The following is a 12,239-nucleotide window of genomic DNA, read 5'->3' as shown; positions in this document are numbered from 1 at the left end:
CATGAAAGACAAAACTGATGCTTATAGCAAATTCTTCCCCAGGAGGAAAAGCATGGGGGGGGGATGACAACTATGGCAGGGGGAGAGGATTTAAGCATCCATCCTTGGTTGCCGTATTTCTCAATCCTGAAACACACAAACCCATCATCTAGTTTGGCCGTTATTTCCACATCAGCTTGCTACAATTGAACTATGTACTACGGATTTTCTAAAAGCAGTAAGCACAAACCAAAGCAGGGAATCTGAATTAAAATTCTAAATCTAAATGAATCATTACATATTTGACCCTTGGAGACTGTTATACCTTTCCCTGAATCTCCTGCTGTTTGACTGAGTGCCAGGTGCACTTGTCTATCTATTTAGGCCAAGGCATGGAAGGAATAGATAAAAACAGTGAATTCATAAAATAATTACAACTATAGAAACACAAATACACATATAAACTAACAAGTTATTTAATGTAATGAGTATGCTGCAATGAAAAACAAACCACCAATTCAAGTTCAAGAAAGGCAAATCATCCAACTCTCTCCCACACTCAAGATATTTGGATTTCCCCACTTCTCATAAAAGATCAAAGACACAACTAGAGATAAAAAATGTTGTTTGGAAAGATGTAGCTGATACATTTAGTTCTCTGCTTGGGAATACTGTATCTGATCACTACATTAATAGATATGATCCCCCCCCCCTTTCTAAGTGGACTGGCTACCAATACAGGGCATGAAAGTTTTCCATTCCATTTAGCATTATTTGCCGGTGAATCTGGAGCTCGTCTTAACAAGTGTGAAAGCACGTTTTTTCTCCTTACATATTTTGGTAGATTACATAGATTAATGTATTGAGATGAATATGCTAACATTCTTGTCTTATTTCTCAGGAGGCACTTCTAAGATAGCAGTATAAGTCCAGCTGAGATAAATGTGGCTCACTTCCAGTTAAATGAGCACTGTATAGGATTGCAGCTTCTCAGGATACAAAGCGGATGGGCCTAGCTAATCCTCCTGACCCTTCCAGCATTTCGGTATGTTACAACAACCAAAATAAATTCTCTCATGCTACAAACTTACTCTAGAGCAATTTCTAAACATCAATTAAGAAGAGACACATTAGTATTCACTTTTGTTATATATACAGGCAGGAAGCTTCCTGATCATTCCTTTAAAAAAAAAGTGACAATGTTGAAGGAAAGACTTACATTGTATCAATGTTTCCTAAGAAATGAAAATGTAACTTTAACAGTTGGAAAACACCAAACTCAACAGTTAAAACAGGATTAAGGGGCACATCAGGCATACACACACACACACACACACACACACACACACACCTAAAAAAGGTAAATGTAAAGGATCCCTGTCCCCCAACAGCCCCCTGCACAACAATTGAGCTTGTTCCATTAGGAGCAACAGAAGGTTTTTTAAAAAATAAGCCCAACTGCTGAGGAGGGAGGGGAAGATGTGCAGCAAAAGGAGAGCCGAGGAGGAAAAACTTAACCCTCCACATGTATTGCAATGCCATCAAATATTTATCCCATGCAGCACTTAATTAGGCTTGATGGGGGTGGGGAAGTATCTCAATGGCTCCAATGAAACAGCATTTTTAAGCCCAATTACTGTGCAAGGGTGTGAGGATCCTTGCTGAGATTACAGATGAGGAGGGAAAGATTAACTAACTGTAAAGAGGGTGTTGACATGAAGCCTAAATGTGTATGTACATGTCTCTCTCTGTGTATAAGGGCTGTGGGCATGATTGAATAAGTGTTATGAACATGTTACTTGTGAATATGCAGCAATTTGCATATGTATAAGAGGAGACTCATCCACTTTTTTATGTTAGTCCTGACCATGGCTGATATGCAGCCCCTGGGAGCTTAGACATTAGAAAATGCAACCCTTGGACCCGAAAAGATTCCCTACCCCTGTTTTACACTATGATAATTATGGTTACAGAAATACGTATCCAACCTAGATTCCACCAGCTTGTAGCTACTTTCTATGAGCACTGTTCATTTGGCTGTTTTGATACCACTATTGTGAGAACCCTGGGCTGTTGTTCAAATTGAATGCTGCAGGCAAGCTCGATATGCAGCCAGAAATTAAGCTGCCATCTCTCATTCCACAGTGCATTCAGATACGTTATTATTACTATCATCATCATCATTTAATATATGAATCACTTCCCATGAGGGATCCTGAAGCAATTTACAATATTACTAGAAGTCAATAACCATGACTCTTAGGTTTCTACTGCAGCACAACGATATGAGATGAAATGCTGGCTGAAGCAAAGTTTCAATGTTCCCCCCGCCAAAAAAGCACCCCTTTCAGTTTAACATGCTATGTTTAGGGATTTCCATGGTCACTTAAGCACCAAAATGCTGGGAAGTTACAATTGCTAAGGGCCACATCCTTAGCAATGTTTTATTTGGGCAATATGAATATGGCATGGTATCATATGTTTTGGTTAGTTGAAGTTTCACCACTACCTTAAAGCTTTCAGTGGCAGGGGGGTAGACTTAAGCCTCAGACTTCTCTGTACACCAGAAAATGCAACTGAATCTATCATGCAACCAAAGCTACTGAACTTGCAAGCAATACCCTCCACACAGAATGACAGAGCTAGAAGTGACCTTGTAACTCATCTTTCCTTTTAACCCATTAAATAAGTGAATAGGCAGGATGTGTTGCACTAGTTGCAGCACGCTGTCTCACATGAAGGTAGGTATATAATGTTTCAAAGCAGCATTGTGGCAATCATTTTTCGTATCAGGGCCTAGCTCTGTAAATATACACACACACTAAGTTTGCAGATCAAAGAGTGAACCTTCCTTGCAAGATTCTGAACTTCTTTTTATTTTAATAAGCAGACACCCCACGAAGAATAAAAAAGTAATCCTAGTGTACTGCTGTTTTGATTCTTGTACCTTGTCATGGAATTTGCTTCTCTCCAAAATGACCCCCCCTTCCCAAGTCCCACCCCCCCTTTCCCCATTGGGGGAGATATTATGATTAAGTTCAGGATTACAATGAGGGTTTAAGAGGACAAATACTTATTAATTACTTCTATGAAGTGTGTGTATAAATGCTTAAATGCGATATTGTTTATTAAGCAGCCAACAACGCAATATTATAGAAGCTGTTCTATTCTAGCCCCTCAAATATGGCATACATTTAACTAAGTTTGCATATAGCTACAGTGTAATTCAGTAGCCTAAAACCTGAATTCTTCAGGTGCCATAAATTTTTAAGAAATCCTTAGACACACACACACTCATTCTGCACTATATTAACATACTGTACAGGCTTGTTTCAGGATGAAAACTCAACAACTCCTAGCAGGAGGCACACAGAAGCCGTGAGGAATGTGGCTACTCTGCAATGAACAAGGGTTTAAACTAACTGACCTTCAAATTCCCTTCCAACTCTCATCATTTTGTGAATATTATTAGTTGCCAGTTGGGTACTTGAAACATAAAAAAGGGTAGCTTCAGTTTGCCTGATCACTTCAGTTGCATAGATTCCATGTCAGAACAAGGAGAGATTATCTTGTTTTAGTATATAAAATTTTTAGTATATAAAATCGTACCTTCTTTGTTTGTAGCTGGTGCGCCCAACATGCCAGAATAGCCAGGTTTTTCTGGGCTGCTCAATAAAGTTAAGATTTTTTGATCTCCAGAGCTCTGTTCTTTATTTTTGTAGTTAGAAAATTCAGATACATATTGCAGAAGACTAAGGGGTAGAAGGGAGATAATTTTTACAAATCATGACAATACAAACAATTGATTCTTCATGAAGAGAATAAGAACATACCTCAAACCAGAAGAACAATTTTACATCAACTCAAGGAGTAAAACCCTAACTTTTGCAAGGGTCTTTGACTTTCTAAAGATCCACTCTCGCATAACAGTTGATCCATTTATTTATTTATTTGTGTGTGTGTGTGTGTGCGCGTGTGCACATGCGCGAGTAACTAGATAAATAGATATTTTCATTCCAGCAATGATTGAAGAAATTCAACCTATTTATTTTATGGTCAATGAATAATCTTAAATGCTAGAAATAAAAGCTTACATGGAATCTCCGCTATTCAGAGCATAATCCTTTGTTGACCATCCACTTCCATCTCTATGAAAAACATCTGAGCCATGTCGAAGAAGAATGTTTGTTAAATCACGGTTTTTTTCAGAAGCAGCAGTCAACAGTGCAGTTCTGAAACAAAGGGCAGGAACGGCTGAATTTTATTGATGAATTTAACTTAGATCTTCTACCCGCTGCTGGTTAACAGAACAATACAAACCAAGATCTGCTACACTGGAAATAATGTAGATAAGGCAAGGCATCCCTCCAACCAGCTTTGTCAAACTCTGCCAGTAGTGAATGGGACCAGTGTTGCAGAACTCTCAACTGTGCCTATCTAAATCCAGCACAGGTGTAAGCTACCACTAGTGGAATCCCTGCCACTAGTAGTTAGGGTATACTCACAGAATCTGGTGTTTGGGGGTGGGCACTGTGAAGGCGCCTGCCTGATATCAATAGGCAGGGAGTTCCAACGTGCAGATGCTGCCACACCAAAAGACTGATTTCTTACAAATGTGGAACGTGTGTTATGTGGCACCTGTATTAGTGCTGATTCCGCCAATCAAATTGGTCAAGTGGGCATATATGAGGTAAGGCGATCTTGCAGGTGAATTGATCCCAAGTTCCTAAGGGCTTTATATACTAATAGTAACGGCTTGAACAAATCAGCAACCAGTGTGAATCTGAGCACAGGTGTTATATACTGACAAGGTCTCACTCCTATCAGCAACAGTGCTGCACCATTCTGCACTAAATGCAGCTTCCGAATCAGGCACAAGGGAAGCCCCACACAGAGCACATTACAAGACTGGAGTGAAGGTGTAAATGGAGGTAAAGCAGGTTGCCAAAAAGGATGGAGCAGGAAGCATGGAAATGAGAGTCAAGAAAGCATGAACATGAAAGGGTGGGCAGCACAGGAAGAAATTCTATGCAGATACTCTCTTTTTTTGGTCAAGATTAGGTCAAGATTAGGCTACTATAATGCTACACCAGCAAAGCAACATTTCAGAATGAGATTCAAAGTCTATTCACTGCAGCAGTCTTTGTTCACATTAGCATACTAGTTAAAGGTTGTGACATGGAGAGCTGGTGATTATTAAGAACAGACCCTACCTCAAATCCACTCCAAAAGGTTGGAGGAACCTACAAAGCAGATTGCAGGGGAGTCTACAGGGAACACGGTGGGAGAACTTTTGTTGCAAGAGTAGGCGTAGTTCTGCAAGTGCAATTACTTTCTTGCATACAACCCATAGTCTCTTCATATATTACAGTTCATGGGACGGAAACTGCAACAGTTTTCTTTAGAAATAGTCCTTAAGTCTTTAGATCAGATAAATGAATCAGACTGTACCTTCCTGAATTATCTGTGGCATTTACAGAAGCTCCTTCTTCCAAAAGAAACTCTACAATTTCTCGATTGTTTTCTGTGACAGCAACAATTAGAGGAGTATTCCCATCCTGTAAGCATAAAACTGAATTAGCAGACAAAATTTGCAATACACACATATTTACTGTTTTCCATAGAACTTGAGGACATTTGTGTGTGGACCAAAGTTGTCTGCCTCCAACAGAGCTTGCACAAAGTAAGGTGGGAGAACTCCAAGTCTGAAGGTGAGGGGAGCTCCTTTAGACAGTGTTCTTCAATCCAGAGTTCTCAGATATTGTTGAACTACAACTTCCACCATCCCCAACAGCTTGCTAAGCTGTCTAGGGATGACCGAAACTGAAGTCCAACACAGCTGGGAACCATATAATATAATATAATATAATATAATATAATATAATATAATATAATATAATATAATATAATATAATAACAGGTTCCCAGCTATGTTAATTATATTATAATTAAAATTTATATACCACCCTATACTCACAGGTCTCATTGAAGAATACTGCCTTAAGAAAGGCCTCTAGGGCTTTGTGCACCCAAACTAGTACTATACAAGGTGCTAAAAGCACATAGGATGGCTTCAGGCTTCTTTGAATTACTCTCTTCCCACTTCAGTAACTAACGGCAGGACAGGGCAGCGCCACTCCCTAATTACTTTGAGTAGGTCTCTCTCTTCTCCTTCCTGTTCCCACAGAGGGGGAATCATTTGAATAATATCACATTCAACCCAGAACCAGCATGCTATGCTTTCACATGAATGCTTGGTAAATTGTACATGTTGCACTTGTTGATTGGGGGTGGGTGGGTAATATACAAAAGTTACTCATTACAATGTTCTCTTGCCACAAAAGGCAAGTTGACAACATAAGCAAAATTATTTTTATTCAATAAACTATTTTAACATTCAAAAGAGCATTCAGAAGTAAAAATTATTTTATGGTATTCAGCTAATTTTACTTTACCTCATTCTGTGCTTCAATATCAGCATTATATTTAAGGAGATGTTTTGTAATAGCTATACCAGAATTAGCAGCAGCAAAGTGGAGGGCAGTATTACTGTGTGCATCCACAATATTAGGGTCTGCTCCGTTCTCAAGCAGATAAATTGCACAAAATTCCTGCTGGCATTGTACAGCCTGCAACGATTAAAGAAAGGAAATTAGGCCCAGAAATTATGTTAATACAAACAAATATTTAATGCTGTCGGAATTTAATGAAACGTGAAGCAATAACTTTAACTTTATAATAATTAACTTGTTGATGGTTGTCATTAACAAAAAAAGTGGTACTAAACTGGCATTTTCAACTAGATATGGCATTTATAGAATGTGGTATTGTATTACTGCTTCATACATACCTTCATTAATGGAGTCTTCCCTTCATTATCACGGAAATTTAGTTGGCATTTGTTGCCTACCAAGAAAGCAACAATATCTGTATATCCACCGGCACAGGCCAGATGCAAAGGTGTTCTGGAAGGCATACCATTGAGTACAATCAATACATCACTCAGAACAGCAAGAGTTTATTCCTATGTGTTATTTGACTTAATATTTGTTATCTTACACTTTTGGTTTTGCCCATTTCCCCCTCACAACAACCCTAAAAGTAAAGCCTGAGAGATCATTGATTGACACAGTTATTAAACTTCATGGGACAAGTATGGTCACAACTTAATAAAGACTCCCCACACCTACTGCTTCTCGTGGTCAATATTTACATTATTTTTTTATTAAGTAAAAAGTTGCAAGAAGTTAACAGGTGCCTGAAAATAGTGAGGCAAGAACAACCCCAAGGAATGTACAGTGGTACCTAGGGTTAAGTACTTAATTCGTTCCGGAGGTCTGTACTTAACCTGAAACTGTTCTTAACCTGAAGCACCACTTTAGCTAATGGGGCCTCCTGCTGCCGCTGCGCCGCCGGAACACCATTTCTGTTCTCATCCTGAAGCAAAATTCTTAACCTGAAGCACTATTTCTGAGTTAGCGGAGTGTGTAACCTGAAGCGTATGTAACCCGAGGTACCACTGTACTGAAGGGGCTGAAGACTCCAAGACTGCTTTACACAATCCTTGCATTCTACCCTGTAAGAGAAACATCATGCAAATGACCAATTATTTCTTACTCAGAAGAAAGACACATAGTTTAGCTATGCTCCTATTCATGTAATGTTAGGGGCAGACTTTGGTAATCTTTCATAATATGGCCTCCTGTATGAGCCCAAAATTTGGCGCCCCCTAATAAATATTCCCAATTACAAATCTTCTCAATTTTGCACCCCCTCAGTTCAGCACGCTGTGCGAGGGAACTACCTGACCCACCCTAAATCCAGATGTTAAGCATTCAAAGGTGTTATGTGATCTTTGCAGGGGTGCCAACTTAAATGAAGCATTTTCAAGGGGGGGGAGGAAAGCTGGGCCCCGCATAACAGATCACATGATGCAGCACACATACACATTTGAATGGCAATGCCCATCAATTTGGGGGGTGGCCTTCTCAAATATTTTATTGGGATGGCTCGAAAGGGACCTTGGCCCCTAGGAGTTGGCTCCTATGGCTCTTTGGACACAAGTGAACCACTGAAAAAGTGCTCCAGCGTCCAGGATGCAGTGGGTTCAGGGTCAGGCACCGACTGAGGAGGCTTCCAAATTCGTTGCTTAGGGGTACTGCCCCCCCTCTCAACTTAGCCTACCTCACAGGGCTACTGTGAAGATACAGCGGAGTGACTGCTGCGTATATCACCCTGCCCTCCTTCTAGGGGTGCCAACTTGAATAAAATATTGGACGACAACAGGTAAGCCCCACCCCGAATAATCAATCAACATGACATGGTGCACACACATCACTTGAATAGCCATGTCCAGCAACTTGGGGGTGAGGGCTGGCCCCCTCAAATATTTTATGGGGGGGCAAAGTGACCTCAGCCCCTAGGAGTTGGATCTTTGAACCACTGAAAATGTGCTCCAGTGTCAAGGATGAGGATGTAGAGGGTTCAGGGCCAGGCACTGACCAAGGAGGGGACTGAATTCCTTGCTTAGGAGGTACTGTCACTCCCTCCCCCCCCCCTCTCTCTCTCTCTCTCGACTTGGCCTACGTCATAGGGCTACTGTGAAGATACAGTGATTGGTGCTTATATCACCTGGCATTCCTTCAATTGTTGCCAACTTGAATAAAATATTGGGGAGACGAGGACTGACCCCCTCAAATATTTGGGGGGGGGAGGCTGAAGGGACCTCAACCCCTAGGAGCTGGCTCCAGTACGTTTCCAAGCACAATTCAAAGTGTTGGTGTTGACCTTTAAAGCCTTAAACGGCCTTGGCCCAGTATACCTGAAGGAGCATCTCCACCCCCATCATTCTCCCCGGACGCTGAGGTCCAGCGCTGAGGGCCTTCTGATGGTTCCCTCACTGCGAGAAGCAAAGCTACAGGGAACCAGGCAGAGGGCCTTCTCGGTAGTGGCGCCCGCACAGGGGAACGCCTTCCCATCAGATGTCAAAGATATAAACAACTACCTGACATTCAGAAGACATCTTAAGGCAGCCCTGTTCAGGGAAGTTTTTAATGTGTGACATTTTAGTGTATTTTTGATCTTTGTTGGAAGCCGCCCAGAGTGGCTGGGGAAACCCAGCCAGATGGGCGGGGTACAAATAATAAATTATTATTATTATTATTATTATTATTATTATTATTATTATTATTACTATGGATCTTTGAACCATTGAAAAAGCAATCTCCGGCATTCAGGATGAGAATGCGGTGGGTTCGGGGCCAGGCACCGACCAAGGAGAGGACTGAATTCCTTGCTTTGGGGTACTGTCACTCACTCACTCACTCACTCACTCTTGACTTGGCCTACCTCACAGGGCTACTGTGAAAATACAGTGGAGTGACTGTACAGTGGTACCTCGGGTTAAGTACTTAATTCATTCCGGAGGTCCGTTCTTAACCTGAAACCTGAAGCACTTTAGTTAATGGGGCCTCCCGCTGCCGCCGGAGCACAATTTCTGTTCTCATCCTGAAGCAAAGTTCTTAACCCGAGGTACTATTTTTGGGTTAGCGGAGTCTGTAACCTGAAGTATATGTAACCTGAAGCGCATGTAACCCGAGGCACCACTGTATCTTCAAAGGAAGCAGCTGCAGGCCAAGCTGACAGCCAAACCGTGTAGGAGGAGGCGCTATATTCCCGAAACAACAACAATAATGATAATAATAATAATAAAATGCCAAGAAGCCTCCTCCGGCTCAGATTCGGGGAGGGGGGCGCCTTTTCCGCGGCTCTCCCTCATCACCTGGAGTCCTTATCCGGCTCGTTGATGTCGTGCCTCTGCACGAGCCGCTGCACGTCGCCCAGGCTCCCTTCGGCCGCTGCCCGGTGCAGCTGGCCCAACTCTTTCTTCCGCACCACGTAGGCGCCATCCCTGGCGAGGCACGAGGCGCAGGCGGACACGACAACCTCGCCGCCCGCTTCGCTGGACGCCGACGAGGCCGGCTGCTGCTCCGCCGCCCGCCTCTTCTTGAGCTTCAAGATCCCCTTCAGCCTCTTCATCCCTGTCGGCGGAGGCCGGGGGAAGGGAAGCGGGGCGGCGGCGGCGGCGGCGGGGCTCTCGGGGGGCGCAGCCGCCGGCCGACTGGACTCCCTCTCGCCGGGAAACGAAAGCGGCCCCTGACAGACATTCAACGGCCCATTGGCTAGAACTGGGGGTGGTGGTGGGGGGAGAAGGCCGTCCGCGCGAGCCGCCAACGGCCGCCTCAGAACCGCGACGGTGGGCGGGGCGAGGAAAGCGCGGCTCGCAGCCAAGGCAACGGCTTTTTGCTCAGGGCGGAGCTACGCATGCGCTGGGAGAGAAAGGCTTTCCGGCAGCGATTTCTCTTCCTTTTAAAGTGGCGCATGCGCGGCTGCGCTTGGAAGTTCTTCGGGTTCTTTTCCTCTCAGCCGCTCTTCAGTGCGCGTGGCTGGGTTGCCACGTGCGTTGCGTGCGAAGCCTCGGTTTGCCCCAGGGTTAAATGTGGAGGATTGCACGCGTAGCCCGAGACAAAAACTCTCTGTGGCTTTATTTCATGTACTTTGTTTCACACAACTGTGCCCCATAGCTGTCAACGTTTTCCCTTTTTGAGTATATTTTTTTAAATAAAGATTTTCTTGTTTTACAGAAGTATGTGTAATGTCTCTCGTATTTTTTTTCCATGTAACATTTTTACAAATCCGTTTCATTTGTTGAGACATTAGGGGGAGAAAAAAAAGTGGGGTGGAAGATGGGTGGGGGTGGGGGAATGGTACCTCAGGTTACATACGCTTCAGGTTACAGATGCTTCAGGTTACAGACTCCGCAAACCCAGAAATAGTACCTCGGGTTAAGAACTTTGCTTCAGGATGAGAACAGAAATCATGCGCCGGCGGCACGGTGGCAGCAGGAGACCCCATTAGCTAAAGTGGTGCTTCAGGTTAAGAACAGTTTCAGGTTAAGAACGGACCTCTGGAACGAATTAAGTACTTAAGCCGAGGTACCACTGTACTGCTGCGTACTGCTGAAGCCTTGCGAGGCAGCGGTGTGGCAGGTGGCGGTGCTGTGTGTGGCGGTCAGCTCAGTGGGATCCCATCCTCGTCGCCAGTGAAATGTACTCAGAGTCAAGAGTGGATTTCATGCTCTTTATTCAGCTTATAGTGGTGAGGAGGAATGAAAGTTCCCCCAGAATGTCTGCTTTATATACATTATTTACACAGTGGGCCCCACGTGATTGGCTAATTCCGGGATTCTCCTGTAGGCCAATCAGGTTGCGGATTCACTTCCACCTGGAGCTGGATTGGGTGGCTCCTGTGGACCAATCAGACTGCTGCATTCTGGATCCTATTGTTCTAGGACAAATCAGACTGCTGCATTCCGAATCCTATTGTTCTAGGACCAAACAAACTGCTGCATTTTGGATCCTATTCAACTCAGTACATAACAAGGTGACAGCAAAAACTGCAAGGTTTTTAAGCAATTAGAATAAGATCCATTATTTTATTATCGATCTAAACCCCCCAAATGTATTTTCTATAGTTAAGTTTTTTTTAACTCTATCTTCAGTACATTTTATTGCTATGGCTAGTGGCTGATGCAAATAAAGATTCTTCTGATTCTGATTAATCTCAGGTGCTTTGGGGAGCATTTATCAGGATCCCAGGGAGACCTTGGCTGAGGAAGAGGCCCATAGAGAACCCCCACTACAACTAAGGATCTGGAAGAACCCGCAAAAGTCCCAAGGCGGCCTGACATGTCGAGGCTCATGAGTGTCTCACCCAAGCCCTCTCAGTTACACATTGAACCAAGCCCTTGATCCCCACTTCTCTCCCTTCAGTGCCTTGAGAGCAAAGACAGCAATGGACCTAGTGGGAAGTCCAGAATTGATATAGAAGACCCCATCTGTCACCTGGGGTCTCCTTTGGGAACTTACCTGTGATGACTTTGCTCTGAACACACACAGAGAGAGCCATCAAGAAGCATGTAGATTTAGGTTGACAACATTATTATAATGGTGAATTTTGACACAGCTTAAAGTGATCACTTTTGTTGTTGTTGTTTAGTCGTTCATTCATGTCCAACTCTTCATGACCCCATGGACCAGAGCACGCCAGGCACTCCTGTCTTCCACTGCCTCCCACAGTTTGGTCAGACTCATGTTGGTAGCTTCGAGAACACTGTCCAACCATCTCGTCCTCTGTCGTCCCCTTCTTCTTGTGCCCTCCATCTTTCCCAACATCTGGGTCTTTTCCAGAGAGTCTTCTCT

The 12,239-nt window shown here is 43.4% G+C and overlaps 1 protein-coding gene across 4 annotated transcripts in view; it reads right to left on the bottom strand.

Annotated features, from left to right (window-relative positions):
* Positions 1-10,295, bottom strand: part of LOC128421630 (ankyrin repeat domain-containing protein 36A-like) — a 57,367-nt gene extending 47,072 nt beyond the window's left edge. For all 4 annotated transcript variants that reach the window (XM_053404636.1, XM_053404638.1, XM_053404637.1 and 1 more), the window contains exons 1-7: positions 9,761-10,295; positions 6,830-6,944; positions 6,435-6,608; positions 5,431-5,537; positions 4,074-4,211; positions 3,589-3,731; positions 305-355 (exon numbers count right to left, since the gene is read on the bottom strand). In XM_053404636.1, the coding sequence (XP_053260611.1) occupies positions 305-355; positions 3,589-3,731; positions 4,074-4,211; positions 5,431-5,537; positions 6,435-6,608; positions 6,830-6,944; positions 9,761-10,017 (985 nt within the window). In that variant the 5' untranslated portion in view covers positions 10,018-10,295. The remainder of the gene's footprint in view (positions 1-304; positions 356-3,588; positions 3,732-4,073; positions 4,212-5,430; positions 5,538-6,434; positions 6,609-6,829; positions 6,945-9,760) is intronic.
* Positions 10,296-12,239: the final 1,944 nt, after the last annotated feature.

This window comes from Podarcis raffonei, chromosome 10 (assembly GCF_027172205.1).
Source record: "Podarcis raffonei isolate rPodRaf1 chromosome 10, rPodRaf1.pri, whole genome shotgun sequence".
In the NCBI taxonomy this organism is placed as follows: Eukaryota; Metazoa; Chordata; class Lepidosauria; order Squamata; family Lacertidae; genus Podarcis; species Podarcis raffonei.
The sequence above is the reverse complement of the archived record's forward strand: the minus strand, read 5'-3'. Positions and strand labels throughout refer to the sequence as shown.